This window comes from Hippoglossus stenolepis, chromosome 20 (genome assembly GCF_022539355.2).
Source record: "Hippoglossus stenolepis isolate QCI-W04-F060 chromosome 20, HSTE1.2, whole genome shotgun sequence".
Taxonomy (NCBI): Eukaryota; Metazoa; Chordata; class Actinopteri; order Pleuronectiformes; family Pleuronectidae; genus Hippoglossus; species Hippoglossus stenolepis.
Window position 1 is genome coordinate 14,443,178 of NC_061502.1, and position 15,785 is coordinate 14,458,962.

General features: G+C 41.4%; 1 protein-coding gene across 2 annotated transcripts in view; it reads right to left on the reverse strand.

Moving 5' to 3' along the window:
- rngtt (RNA guanylyltransferase and 5'-phosphatase) overlaps nucleotides 1-15,785 on the reverse strand; it is a 70,529-nt gene that overhangs the window by 44,266 nt on the left and 10,478 nt on the right. The window contains exons 9-10 of one of the 2 annotated variants that reach the window (XM_035143826.2): nucleotides 4,493-4,628; nucleotides 1,884-1,955 (exon numbers count right to left, since the gene is read on the reverse strand). In XM_035143826.2, the coding sequence (XP_034999717.2) occupies nucleotides 1,884-1,955; nucleotides 4,493-4,628 (208 nt within the window). The remainder of the gene's footprint in view (nucleotides 1-1,883; nucleotides 1,956-4,492; nucleotides 4,629-15,785) is intronic. The other variant, XM_035143827.2, reaches the window with a different exon arrangement.

The following is a 15,785-nucleotide window of genomic DNA, read 5'->3' on the forward strand; positions in this document are numbered from 1 at the left end:
GATGACTGACAAGCAAGAAACAAACAAACAAAAAAAGGCTTTTTTGTTGCTTTGCAGAAGGAGCAGAAATAGAAACTTCCCTCCATGTCTCGGGGTGATTGTCAGGGTGAATCACTTTCTCTGTTGGAGAGATACTGTACACATCAACACTCATTTATTTAATTCAAAAATAAGTAAAGTTTAGCTGCTTTCAGGCATGCACTGAACTCCGGATAATCTCCTGACATTCTCCGGAGGGGCTGTATGTAAGAGACTCAAGACTTGCTCCAGAGTTTCTCCGGCCAGCCTACTAGTAAGAAATCCTGAGAATGTCCGAATGAGCCTCTGTGAGAAAACCTTCCACATGCATAGAAGACACAGACAAAGATGTCAAGAGAGCTTTTGGTGATATCTGCCAATGCTGGTGTTGATGTGCTGGAAACAAAAGCAGGGGATCTCCAGAGGAGAATTTAAACGTTACATCCTGCTTCCTGCATGTTGCTCCACCCTCCCCTGAAAGCTCCAGAGATTTCTGTGTTGTCGTGAACGCGTGCAAGCACAGAATGTCCTGCTGCATTGTTCAAATGTGAAAGGCAAACTCTGACGAAAGTCCGGAGTCAATGCGCAGAGTTCATGTCTGAAACCCGGCTCTAGATTACCCATCACGGCAAAAGGCACACACTCCTCATTACACACTAATCAAAAGCATACCAGTAATGTGCTTCGCCCTGACTTTCCAAACAAGTGAGGTGTCACGTAAGGCCATGGGCCTGGCAGGAGGCGTCCTCTCCCTCCTGCAGCCTTTCCATCCTCAATCTCAGGATGGAGCCTCGGTGCCAAGGAGCAGCCCAGCACAGATAATGGTGAAGGCTAATAATGGCCAGCGAGGATCAATAGAACAGCGCTTTGGTGATGGCTTGGGGGGAGTGCTGTGGTGCATGTGGAGCTGCTAACCTCTGCACCATCTTACAAAGACGTTCCCCTCGCCACAGGAGACTTTATTGAGCCGCTTGCTTGTGTGATCCTCTGATCGATGGAGAAAAGGAGGCGACAGACAAACATAATGGCTGGAGTAACCGCCCCTCACCCGCTGGCCACACTTCGCCCCGTATCCCGAGGCACTCATCAAGTTTTTATAAGGAAGAAAGCAGAGGCTTGCTAAGGGCAAAGTGTGAGCTCATTTGTCTTGGTGCCTGCCTGCATTACCATTAGCAGCACGCACATTGGTTGAAGGGATGAATTAATTTACAGTTGAGACGAGTGGTAGCAGTTAACAACCTTGTAATGTTGTCCTCGGGGCTGTGCAAGAGAAATGGCCGAATCAAAATGACGTGAGGAGAAATATGCTATTTTATTATTTTATATACAAAAGAAAATGATATACACACAGGAGACACCTGAGGAACTACTACTTGCAAACTATAAAGCCCGGTGATGGACTGATCATATGGTTCACTTCAATGCAATGACTCAAGTGAAAGAAAGTGAAAGCTTTGAATCAATATTTAATGAAATTTTAGTTCTAAGCAATTGTCATAAAAATAGGTCAGAGCTTGAGAAAACCGGTTTCTGAGGTAAAAACTTCAAAAACTTAGCTTATAAATATTCAGTATGAGTCGTACTCAGTTCAGACTCAATGTTGTGGTCAAGCCCAGTGTGTGACAGGGCGTGAGGGTCAAGCAAAGTCGCGCTCCTTGCTCTAGCATCAAGACTGACAAAGCGCTGACGCCCCTGTGCACATACTGCAGAGCCTGGATGAGCACCGCTCGGCTGCCTTGAAGAAACCCAACCGGATCCCACAAGGTGCCGTTTGTTTATTCTGCCTGAGATCTTGATCTGGCACATTTTCAGGGGGGACAGGTCAAGGGAAGACAGGAAATTCTCAAACGGCCAAGGCTACTCACATTGAATTTGATGATGTCGTATATCAAATAGCGGGGGACGGGCTGACCGTTCACCTTGTCGATGATCATCTCCTGCATAGATAAAGACAAGACTCGAGTCAGGAGGGGGAACGGATAACAAAAGAGAGACAAAGGGACACACACCTAGTAAATGAGATGAAGATTTAGGATGGGATTGGAGAAGATGTACAAAAACGACAGAAAGAGTCTGGGTGCTCTTAACATCACAGCAAGTGGAAAATGGTGTCTGTGCGTAAGTCGTTATGTAGGATGGGACACTGGGGGGGTGAACACTCTCAAGTGAATGTATGTTCAGAGAGGGAGATGCCTGCGGCGATGGGAAGGATAGCAGGGAGTTGGGGACGTGCATGTGTGTGTGTGCACGTGGAAGGACATGAAGCAGAAATAGCGCTGCACATCCATTATGTAAGACTCAAGTTGAGAGGCAGGTGCAGCGCTGGTGCAGGACACCAGACAGACACATGATTAGTTTTCAAAGAACTGCAACATGCAACATTATGACCTCAGAGACGAATGTGTAAACGTCACCACTGCTGAAGTATCCAAAGTGAAAGTATGACCTTATACTTCACTTGGTATAGTTTAAGAGTGAAGCACTACAGTTAGAAAACTATATTTATTACCTTCACCCTCATTAAATATTTAAGTGACGAGCTGCACTCTCCTGCGGTAACTGACGGGCAGAGGACGAGCAGGTAAGACGTCACTCAAGGATTCAGTTTTACACAAAAACTGTACTAAATGTGTGTATATCCATTCTGACCACACACTAGAGCTGGACGAAATGACTTCAAATCAATATCACGGTTATTTCAAACTTTTACCTCGATTACGATTAATGGACGATTAATTAATTAGTCAATTAATGAACGCCACCATGGGGCTCATTGCTCAGTGTCGGTCAACAAGAGACTCTGCTCCTCTGCTCTTTTCTTATCACTCACACATAGGAACTGATCTTCATAAAAAACCTGCTGAATTAATATTAATGTGTTCATGGATAAAAGGGTTCTTCTGCAACAATGAAGTTAAAACACTGCACTGAGTCATAATCTGCGGGAAGAACTTCTCTTCTGTCTGCAGAAGTGTGTGTGTGTGTGTGTGTGTGTGTGTGTGTGTGTGTGTGTGTGTGTGTGTGTGTGTGTGTGTGTGTGTGTGTGTGTGTGTGTGTGTGTCTCCCCTCATCCCTGTTGCGCTTCACACAAACTGTAGATCACATTTATCTACACATAAATATTGTTCTGTGCTACTAATGCATATGTTTGTTTCCCAAAGTGAATAAAAAACGGTTTTCACTCCTTGAGTCAGGTCTAAACCATACACAACACTAAACTGCAGCAGCCAGACAGGTGGCGATGAGAGGGGGAGTAAATGGGAGGCATGTATTACAAACACTAGGGGAGAGGTTGAAGGGAGGAAATGATATTATTCCAGGAGCCTGCCACCCTATTTGCATCTGGTGCTCTAGACGGGAACACAGCAGTAGATGAATGCATTAGATGAATGCCAGGAATTCAATCTACACTGCACATTCATAAAATATTGGACCACAAGCTGATGTAAAGCTTATTGGGAACTGCACAACAAAATAGCATCAGACAAAGACCAGTGCCTTTGGGCTATAGATGAAACATATCAGACGACACAGCTAGGCTGCTAAGGGCTCGCAGCTAACAGCCGAACACAGCCTCTCTGAACGGAGAGCCAGAAGCATTAACAGATGAATAAACACGAGTCAAAACAAAGCTTGTAGCAATTTAGAAGCTCATCCGCACAGCTCCTCCAAACGGAGAAATAATACGCTGCAATTAGATGTCCTGCCTAAGTGAGGAAACTAAATTCACTGCATCAATCAGCAGCTGTTCAAAGAGGAAGCGCGTTCCTATTTTAGATAAAATTGCTTAGCAAAAACAATGAGAGGCAACTTATCTGCAATCAACAGCACTGGAACACCAAACACAAAAACAGAGCCATATATTTATTATCAAATCTCATCTGTGTACATGAACATGCAGCAATTTCCTATCCTTGCCAATAATTTAATTTAGGAGTGTGACAATGAGGCATGCATGTGCACCTGCTGCTGGGGAGCAGCGGGGACCTATAGGGACCTTTGAGACCTGAACCGCAAAAACACGCCGATAAAAGCCTAAGCCTGGTATTACAGGGTACGGATAAGTCACCAATCCCTGGTGTCACCCCAGGGAGCTCGATGCTGAGAGTAACAGAACAACACAGAGCGGAACAAAGAGGCAACATCGCCAGAAAACTGTAAAACATTTCACTAGCCATTTCTCCACGACATGGAAGATCACTTTTAAATCAGCCGACTTTGACGGGCTCTGCCGACCGACCGAGACGAGCTCTTCTTTCACCTGAAGTTTGGCGACTGATGTCAATTACCTGCAAGACTGAGCGCAAGGAGCAGAATGGGAATGTTACAAAGTTGGAGATGGAGGGGTCATGCAATTCCAGTCAAGAGAAGAACAGGTCGACTTATGGGATTTTCAGCAAAGTTTTAAGAACAGCTTATGTGGCACAATGTGGAAAATTGCAAAATCAAAGTATAAGCCAGGACAATAACTCACCCCGTCCAATAGAGTATTTGATAAGTGGACGCGTGGATCCTTCCGGAAAGGAAACTCTAGGTTTGCCATGTGGAACACTGTGTTGTCTCTGTCGATCATGAACACTTCATTTTTTCCATTGATCAACATCATGTACCTGCAGGAAGAGAGGAGGAAACGTTATTCAGCTGTAATCACAGTGTTACATTTGTGCTGCTCATAATTTAAATGTTATCTGTTGTTTTTGAGTCATTGTTAAAAACAATAAAACAGATAAAGTAAGAATTTATTGGTGAGAATGATTTTATCTTTGGAAGACATAGCCTTGAGCTGTTGCACCTTCATTATCTTATACAGTGTGAATAGAGCTGGCGACTGTTTGCTGAGAGACCCACACAGGATTCAATAGAATATTCTGTGGCACAGCACAACTGTAATGCAGAAATTGTTCATTTACATTGAGGCGGTGGTAATAATGGTTGCTCATTAAGAGATTCAGACATTGTGACATTTACAAAACACAAGGTTAGAAAACATTCACTGAGGGCGACCTGATAGCTGATTGGTTCGGGTACGTACATCGTGAACGTAATTGACCTGAGCAGCAGCCATTTGCTAAAGGTCATTCCCCTTCTCTCTTTACCCATATTACTGTCAAGTTAAGTCACATTTATTTGTATAGCACATTAACAACAGGGGTTGCAGCAAAGTGCTTAACAATCAAAACAACGAGTGTGGAGAATATAATTGAAAAACAACGCAAAAGAATGCCGTAAAAGACGGAGATTGATCAAAGTAAATACGATTAAATAATGATAACAGAATCGTAATGCAAAGGCTGAAATAAAAGTAAGATTAAACACATCAAACTTTAATTGAGATAAATTTAATTATTGATAGAGGGACAGAACCTAATATGGGAAAAGGGACTATTCCAGAGCTTGGAGGCAGCAACAGAGAAACCCAGTCTGTCTTTCTATTCTCTAGCGAATAAAGACAATTTAAAAAAGAAATGGAATACAATCTCAAAGCCCCTTCTTCATCCTGTCAGGCTGGACTGAGGACAGACGCTACATCGCAAAGTAGGGTTTCAAAACAATACGGGCCAGGGCTATGTGGTTAGCATGCTAACTTCAGTAAAAGAAAAGGAGTTAAAGAAATACCTGCTCGTGACAAGTAAAGGGATAAAGTCTAATCATGAACATGAATCATTAGAGCTAGACTGAGAAGCAAACAGCTGTTAATGCTAACATTGGCAATGTAGCTGGAACAAAAATGTATACATTCTTAAGACTAGATTTCAACTAGAATTGTCCTTAGTAGAGCACACACCTGCACAAGGTTCAAAAACCCCACCTCTGAAAACACTAAATTTAATTTATTGAGGGTTTTTTAAAACTCTTGATCTGGAAATGTTAAAGAACATTAAAAAATATCCTGGATCCACCCCCTGATTCAGATCCGCACCAAAATCCTTCCCTGGGTCATGACCCTGCCCTCCACAAAATTTCCTGGAACTCTGAGTAGTTTTTACATAATCCTGCTAACTAAGTAACAAACAAACAAACAAACGTAGACAAAAACATAACCTCTTTGACGGAGGTAACGACAACCCTGCCTTTAATTTCATTTAATTAGTTTGTTTGGATGATTTAATATGTTAATCATACTTTAAACCCTGTTGGCTGTGAGCAAAGAAAAACAACTCTTGAGACTTTGGCTCCAGTTGGCGCTTAAAAACAACAAAGACTGCGCATCCTCTAATGTGCAAATTGGATGCACTCAATCCAAATGAAAACAAAAAAGGTGAAGGCAAGAGAGCTTTTATCATGTCTGAAAGAGGAAAAACGCATCTCCAAAACAGATACCTGTTAATTACAACCTATTATCAAAGCAACCACTTTTCCTTTTATCTCGCAGCACTTATCATTGCAATGAGAAAGCAATTTTGATCAATGTGGCTGCTCGAAACATCTCAATCAGAAACTTTTACCAGCCTCCGCTCAGAACCATAGCAGTTTGAGTTGTGACACAAAAGACGAGATTCTTAAAGTTCACAAATACCTGAACTTTTTCCAGACATGTGAATAAAATGGGTCTTATGCTGAACATTTTAGTTTCCTTTCCGATAGTCCCCAGTTGCTTTGCACCAACATAACAAAAAAAGACTTTCCTTCTGCAAATTGCAAATGTCACCGGTGGTTAGGTGATTTGTTTGCATGAGCATAAAGCTCGGCTAATCCATGCCAGCCTTTACAGGTGAGATAAACAACTTAGTAACAAAACAGAAAAAAAATCACCTCCACTGTCCCAACGCTGCAGGAACACATCGAGCAAATGATGTCCTGAAATTGGACAATGTGTAGCATTTAGTTAGGAACATTCTAAACCCTGAAATAATGAAGTCTATATATATATTTCTATATATATATTTCTACACCCTAGTTTACTTTAGTTATAGAAGTTTAGTTTTGAAACTCGTGTTAGCGGTGGTGTGATGTTCTGCTCTAAGTCCGAGGTTCATTAGAGACGCTATTTAACAAATGTCAGAGTGCTGTTTGATTCTGTGTCTAGTAAAACCACTAAGTAATGTCGTAGATATTGATCGGCCATTACGGGCACCATTAGCTCTGAACATGCACCATGCCCCTGCAGCCAGAGTTGACAATAACCATAGCAGCTCAACATGGAGAGAATCCGGCAGCGTTAGTCCCTGTGCACCAGTCAGTGGCTGGCAGAATTTATAATAACAAGGATGGATTCCAAGTGAAAGCATCATTATTCGACGCAAAATTAGTAAACATCCCTGAGTGGAGGATGGGTCATCAAACTGTTACAACCGAAAAAAGAAAGGATTGGCAAATAACAAGATGAATGAACAATTACCACATGGACACGGGATTAAAACTGGGAAAATGTACGTTTCGTTTCATGGGGCACTTAAGAAGAGAAACTCTTAAGAGGGGATAATGCTGGAAAATTACTTTCTCTTCCACGAGTGCACTTGACTGAAATATTCAAAAACTTGGCTGCAGAGACTGTGGGACTGTTAAAATATCTGTCAAAACAGGCCAGTTTACCAGCATGCGTCGTGATATGAGCATTTGGTTGGTATTCATTTGACTCCACTCTTCCACTACATGACACTCACAGGTGTGTTAGGTTGCTGGAGTGTAAAGACCCTCAGACTTTATCCTTTTGGACTTTTATCAGCCTCACTGCTCCTTCTGCACTGAGAAATATTATAGTGGAGGGGGCATATCTTAAAAATAACACGAGTGCACTGCAGGTGTGAACTCAGATTCTCTACTTTGTAACGTAATAATCTTCTCTTCTCGGATCTGTTCACAGCTCCCACTACTACTACTCCTACTATGTACTACGTGATGATACAAACCCTCCATCTGGACAATAGTAAAATCATTGGAACTGCAGTTACAATTTCACTCTTCTCTGCATGCTAAATGTAGAAAGACCAATACTGACGCGTGCAACGGGATGTTTTACGATGATTGAGGCCAAATTAAACGATTCTTGATGAGTTCTTTGAATGACAGTTTGTTCGTTAGTTTTTACGTAAGGGCCAAACTATTTCCAATTAAAGCAACATTGTGTTAGTATTTGACTTCGAAATAAAAGCTTCAAAATCATTTTTGATGAACCAATGACTTTTAACACGGAGAATTGTGTCTCTTTCATTCCCACTTTGCACCCGAAAGCCTGCTCTTGCAATATGAAGCCTTCGTGAGCAGGTATGATTTCCTGAGAGAAGTGCTTAACTGAGCGATAGTCAGCAACTTAAGACTGTCAGAATCAGGCCCAGCAAGTTAAAAAGTCAAACTTAACGGTAGATTAGTTAAAAAGACAACTTTTTACCTCAAAAATAGCAGCTTTAAAATTAGCTTGATGGTTCACTGACTTAAAATGGAGAGAATGTCTCCTTTCATTCCCACTCGTCACCCTAAAAGTCGGTTCTTGCTCTGTGTAACTTTGGTGAGCGGGTACGATCTCCTGTGAGAAGCTTAAATTGCCAGAATCAGGCTCCAGCAAGTTCAAGAGGAATATTGAACTGTAAATCATTTAGAAAGCCTTAGAAGTCATCAAAAAAACAGCGTTTATCTCCAATATTCAGAGTTTGGTGTACTTGTGACAGATCTTCTGGTTTAGGAAGCCGGGGATCATGGGTAATATCCATTCAGTTGCGCTTCAGATCAGTGAGTGGGACTTCGCAGTCAGAGCTCCAGTCAAACAATTGAGAGGCTTTGTTTTTAACTCTACATGAAAATCACATAATCTTTTGGACACGAATCCCAACAGAAGTAATAACCAAATAAATAAAAAAAACTGTGTTCATCTCAGGGTTAGACATGTTTGTTAGAGTGCCGGCACCTTTGGTTTGGGAAGCCAGGGATACATGTGGAATATCTAATCTTTGGCTGTATTTCAGCTCAGTGAGACGCAGTTGGACTTGGAGCCCAACAAAAATAATTACTACCTGTGCCTGGAGAGGTCGCTGTTGCTCGGAAAAAGTTACACAGTGATGCTTTAAACCAGTTGGGGATAAAGAGAAACCTCAAATTCACTGTCATCAAATTATAGAAGACCTGGTGACAAGATATAGTAACCCTGAATAATATACAGAGAGGCACGAGTGTAAGCAAAGCGTTCCCGCCAAATGTTTATTGTTTGGTCAACAGAGTCGGTTAATCACTGAGTTGGCAGCCGAGACAGGCAAATTCAAATGAGGGAACATACACAGACAAAATCGTTGATCCTCCCGTCTGTTGGTTTTCAAAGAGAAACTGAAAAAAAATGGGCTAGACAAAAACACAGACACCATTGTTGCCTTTGTGTCCTCTTCAAGAAATCAGCTTTAACTGTAACAGCAGACGTTGACTGGGAAAATATTGTCAATCGACTGCTTTATAATTCAACTGTTGCCGTGTCCATCGAAGTTTCTTTAAGCCCATAGCAACATCTTGAAATGTGTTTAAGAAATAGCCAAAAATCTAAAAGCATTCAGTTTATGTTGATACAACACACAGACGAGCAGTAAATGTCTGTCACTGTCGCTTGTGAAATGACTTGTATAGACCTTTTATGAATCCAATTACACTTTGTGGACTTCCTGCTGCTCTTTAAAACAAAATACCAAGTGATGAATAAAGCAGGATGAATCAACATCCTAATGAGCAACTGCTAGAGTTTGAAAGGTTAAATATCTTAATCAAGGCAACTAACAACTGGGCTGAATTATCTTGTGCAGTGAGCATATTAGGGCAAATTTGGACCATTGTGAGTCGACAGCTCTGATGATATACAACATCAGAAGCAACTCGGTGAGAAAATATGAGAACACCTTGACAGAGATGAATTTGAGATTAATGATTCCCCCTGACAAAGCTATGTATTTCTCATACCTGCTGTGTCTCTCCACCATCATCACAAAGGGATTAGAGGTAATAAATATGCCATCAGTACCAGCTGGTTCAAAGTGGGAAACTTGGACAAGCTTGGAGACGCAAGTGTGTTGGTAAAACACAACACCAGCAGACTCAAGTCTGCACTGAGAGCAGAGATGTGGCTTTTAAAAGCATTGTTCTAAACACTAAATAGTTCTTCAGTTGTAAAATATAAGGCTGCAGCTAATGATTGTTTTTGTTGTCAATTCGTATTTTCTGAATTAATGAATGAACCATTTGGTCCATGTCAAGTCAGAAACTCAACCTGATTTTATTTCGATGGATTACAAGGATGTAAATCTGATAAATGGTGGGAAATCTTCACACTGGACCAAATAAATATTTTGCTTAGAGATTACATTTTTTTTATCAGTTATTAAATAGATGTACCAAAAGTTAAATTGTGGTGTCTTCCAAAGAAGAGATGATTTAACCAAAAGGAATTTTATGGATGAGCTGAGGAACATAACGGAAATCATTGTGGCAAATCAATAAATATGAGCAAATTGCCTAGTTTCAATATTATGCTGCTAATCATTAAGAGTCTAAATCATTATCTGTCCAACTCTTAATATATGTAATGAAAACTTAAGAGGAAATTAAACAAAAACAAAGGAAGGTTTGAGTGTATTTTGTCAGTTATCATATGCATTCTTAGCCTCAAGCCGCGATTGTCGCCGGCACAGAGGCATAAACACCCAAAGAAAAGAAATAACATAAAATAATAAGAAATAATATTTTCCCCACTTTTAAATTTCCTGTTGAGGTTGACATCATACCTGAGGTCAAACACTAGACAGAATGCAATTTCTTTAGATGGCATTTCTTTCTTTCTTTTTGTTTTTACAATGTCCATCAATTTGAAGTATATGGTGTAAAATTCCCTGTTCTTAGAGAATTACTACTTTCAGTTGCTGGCCTGGGAGGACAGTGAATAGTTGTAAGACAGAAGGAAGTTGGGAGGGGGACGAGAAAGCAGAGCAATAGATGCTCTGCTGTCTGTACCCCTGGGATTAAATGTGTGGGTAGATGGCACTCCCTTTACTGTTATAGTTTCACAAAGGGCTTTTATGTTTTTGGGGGGGAAATGAGCAGCTAGACATTTAAGATAATTATTTCCAATAGACTCAAATGCTTTTCAAGCGTGCTGGCCAGGGAAAGTGGTGATCACAACCCTCATCACGCTCATTGGTTAACACCGATCGGTGGAGAGCGATGACTCTGACCCCCTGCTCCCCATCCAGTTATGACACGAGGGAGCAACAAAAGACGAGCCTTGAGATATAAATCAGGGTCATCCAAAAGTCTTACAGAAACAGCAGGGAAAAACAACCCAAAAAGTGGGAGGTGAAGGAAAGAATGGTGAGTGGGCCAGATAGAGCTGCACTTCCATTTTCCGGATGGGAGTGGACACACAATGAATGCGTTAAAAAGACATGCAGGGAATAAGGAGAGGGAACAGAAATGCCTGAACATGTTAAAGCAAATGATGATTCCCACAGACAGGTTGGTCCTCGTGTGCACAGCGATGGAATCTTTAATCTCAGAGGAGGACCAGTGTGAGAGATGATCAAACGCATAGGATGAGTGTCACAACAGAGAAGATCTGTCAACCAGTAAGGACACAACAGGTCTATACCGAGCACAAGTGCTTCCTCTGCTGTCTAATTGGCCAGTTAGCCATGGCTAACGCTGTCAAGTACGTTCAGAAGAAAGCAGAGGGAGACCATTAGTACTTTGTACCTCCCAGTTGTCCTCCTCTTCGGCGCAGTCTCACCTACATCCCCCCCTCTCTCTCTCTCTGAAGCTATGGTAACAGCAGAGACTGAATTCTCTTTATATGGCCAAAAAGGAAAATAGCCAATCCCATGTGCGCCTTTATTCAGACAAGTGTACGCCTGCCTCTCTGCACGCCCTCGCCTTTCCGCCCGTCCCCTGATGGGCGCCGTGAGACTCAGATTTTGTCCTTATTCCCGAGCCCTGTCCCCCTAGCACTTCAGCCCTAATGAGGCACAGACGGCCATTGTGTCTGCTTTAACAGTCGAGTCCCGCGGCTTTACTGACAGCAGCTGAGCTCCGGGGGAGGCCTTAGATCAGATCCACAAGCTTTGCACATCATTAGTGGTGCGTCAACGGGCAGGGCTGCTCTCCTAGCCCCAAAGAGGCCAGGCTGATCTCTCATCTTCGACAGCAGAGCTGAGAGTGACAACAAGAAGATCCGTCTCACGATGTTGTGGGGCACAGACTATATTCCGCAGTCTAATCTTTGATGATGATTACTTTTTCCCAAGAAGCAACCAAGGGAGTGCATAAGAGACACATTTGAGGGTAAATTGCTTTGCCTGAAAGTCAATTTTCTACAAAGGCATTAAAACATTTGTCATTAAAAGAACTTTTTCATACTACCATACTTTAAAGGTTTGTGAAAGCTGGGCTGGCAAGAGGACTCGCTTTTGCCAAATTCAAATTACTGGTCATTGCAGCAGGGTAAAATGTCCATCTCTACTGACAAGGACCTCCTACAGAGTCACTCAGGTTCACCAGTAATTACAAGCAGACTAGTGGCAATAACCGTTCACATCAGCCTCTGACTTGGACACTGACTGTCTCTCCGACTGGGCCAAAAGAACAATAGAAAAGCTGTTGGCAGAATGAATGAGCACCGCTGCTGGCAGAATGAATGAGCACCGCTGCTGGCAGTGACATCAAAATAACATCCAGTATTTACACTAATGCATCTATTCAGCTCAATTTATAGGATTATATCTGGTTTAACTTGGCAATAAACTGCTACAAATATTTAACAACAAAAAATGCTAATTTAGGCTTTTTAAATGGTGTTACAACAAGGTTAGCACTCGTGCTAGCCACTGGGATAATGAGGGAACACTGCCACTTCCTGTTCTTGCCATTCTGGCCACATTTCATGAATGTAGCATCGTCTTGGTTTAGGAAGCAGACAGAGACAAACACAGGAGGCTAAAATCTTTATGGATTTTTTTATGGGCCACCGGGATTTGACTTGGTGCTGCCAAAGGCCAGTCTGTGACATACAAAGAGAGCACTGCATCTTTACAATGAAGTTCATCTATTACTAGTATTTTTTTATTATTATGAAGCTATACATATACATGACTGTAGTGTAGTAGTCGGTTTGACTCTGCACTAACTGTACTGTGATGGTGTAACCTCGGTAAAACCATGGCAGCCCTTACAGAGACTGTTAAATACAACTAATAAATAACCAGCCAATAGTCAGAGAACACTCAGAAAAAACAATGGATTATTGATTCCATGCTTTAAATCAGTGCCTGAAGTGTTAGTTCAGATAGGGCAGGGACTTTGAGGAGAAAAAAAAATTAAGACAGTTTCTTTAATGAAGTCCAAGTTGAGCAGCATTGATTGTTTTTAGGTCCCAAGCACATAATAGGCCCCTCTCTTCCTTCCAAGTCCTCCTCTCTGGGGCACAAACCAATCTAAGCCTGACAGAAGACTCTACAACAAGTTGATTAAAAACCCAACTCTTTGTTTCTCCTCTTGGTAAACACACTGATTTTTTTGTCTTTTCCAAAGCCCATTAGAAGCCCCTCTGTTGACAGATAGCTTGCACAGACAGTTTTTTCTCTATATGACTGGTACGTCTGTCAGGAGTGGCTGCATTAGATGTATATTTAAGTGAAGTAGCTGCAGTACTTCGTCAGAATCTTGCCTGTTATCCTGCTACTGAGCAAGGCAGTTTAACTGTCAGGTTGATGCAGAGCCAGGCAGCCGTAGGAAGAGACTGCAAGAATCATCCATAGGGGACTGAGTGGAACACAATACTCACTCGTATTGACGGTGGTGCCTGACACTTGTTGCAGGTGCGATTAAGATAACGACTACAACCAATCACAGTTAACCACTCGGGACATTCAAAATTGCCTGTCCACGCAATGCTAAATGGAAGTAAGCAAGCAGATGAACACATACCAGGTGCAACAACTGCCTCATCCCTCCAGGCTCATTTTGACAGAAACTGTATTTGCATCAACGCGAGTTGATTGGCTTGCTCTTGCACTATATATGTTTAATATTGAATTGGCTGGTACCAGTGCTGCCGCTTGAACAGTTTAATTCTCAATGTCTACCACACACACACACACACACACTTCAAGCAAAGCAAAGCAATGGACCCACGATGCATTTCAACAATGCATGATAACACGCCATTCAAAGTGAATGAGCCACGTTTACATTGAAGCATCCAGGGCTTTGGTTGTTCTTGAACACTTTTGCCAACTGTGTTGTTTTAGGATGTTTTTGTATGAAAAAAATAAAATAAAAAAAGAAGGAGATTGCTCATTCTAAAAGTACTAATTAGTTTCTAATCTTCCACAAAAGTAACAAAGGAAAAGCCAGAGGGATTCAGAATACTTTACGTCATATTTAAGTGAGAACCACGGGCGATATGCAAAAGAGAAAAAATCTTGCCGGACCACCTTGAAGAGAAAAATTTCCCATTAAAAACCCATTTCCGATCCTCAGGTGCCACTGGCTACAACGCAGGACATTTAATGGGAAATTCTCTGCACACTCCACACAATTCATGTGGAGAATGACAAACGGAGAACACACAGTTGAGTCAGTACATTTCAATGATATTACACAGTCACAGCTCAAAACTCATAAATCCTATGTTGTATAGTACGTTATGTACATATTAGCAATATTTTTTCAGAATTTAAATTATCTAAACACTAAAGCCATTTTAGGATTAACAGAGCCTAGGAAATGGGGATTAACAGCAGAATCAATTGGCACTAATCGATACCATCATTAATTTTGCTTAAATCCATTGACAACAGATCCCAAGAAAATCCCTGTATCTCGGCTGTTACACCATTTTTGTTGTACATCAATCTGTGGTATCACCTGGATTTAATGAAGTGCCACATCAAAGGAATCTTAATAACATTCTTCCCCTCCACCTGAATGCCTCTCATCGTCACTTCTTCGGTGCCATTTCAATTTCAATTTCACACAAAAGCCAAACAGGCAGCAGAGACGTGGCTATTTTCTGGATAAATTAAAATGCATGGCAGTCCAGGTGGGGGCACTAATAAGGTAGAACACTTTTAAAAAGCTGTCATCCATTGCTCAGCTCGCTTGAATAGTAATAGTAGAAGTAATATCAGACCAGCGGCTTCAGAACAAGCCGTCCCTCAGACAGAATAAAGACCATTCACTTTATGCATATAAATGCAAGCTCTCTCCCATTGAGAGCAAAACCTTATTACCTGAATGGAATGAGGATAAAGCAACAACTCAGCACAAAGCAGAAAGAGGCACGAGGAATGCCAATGGGACATCGACACCTTACAGACAAGAGAAACAAAAGAAATCATGGAAGTTCACCGTCTACTGAATCAAATATTTTGTGTGAATATGGCTGCAACTACAGTACGTTTGTTATCAATGAATCCAGTTGCCGGTTATTTTACTCATTCTGTCTATTAACTGTTGGTAAATAGTAAAAATAACTTGTATTTTCTCTTAAAATGTCTCAGCAACAAATCCTCAAATCTGAGAAACTTCAACCTGATATCTCAATAAAACAATTATTCAACTGTCAAAACAGAAGAATTAAATTTCTGTTAATCAAACAAATGATAAATAGATTCATCATTGTAGCTGGATTACTACACGCACCTTGTTTTGTATATGATTCCATACAGTGCACTGACTGATTCTGTGTTCATTTTATTGTATTAAAAATCCTCAGCTTTGCATCCTACCATTTTTACCTAAAATATGAAGAGAAAGTAATACGTGAGAGTACTGCAGTTGAGCGATGACTCATACCCATCACAATG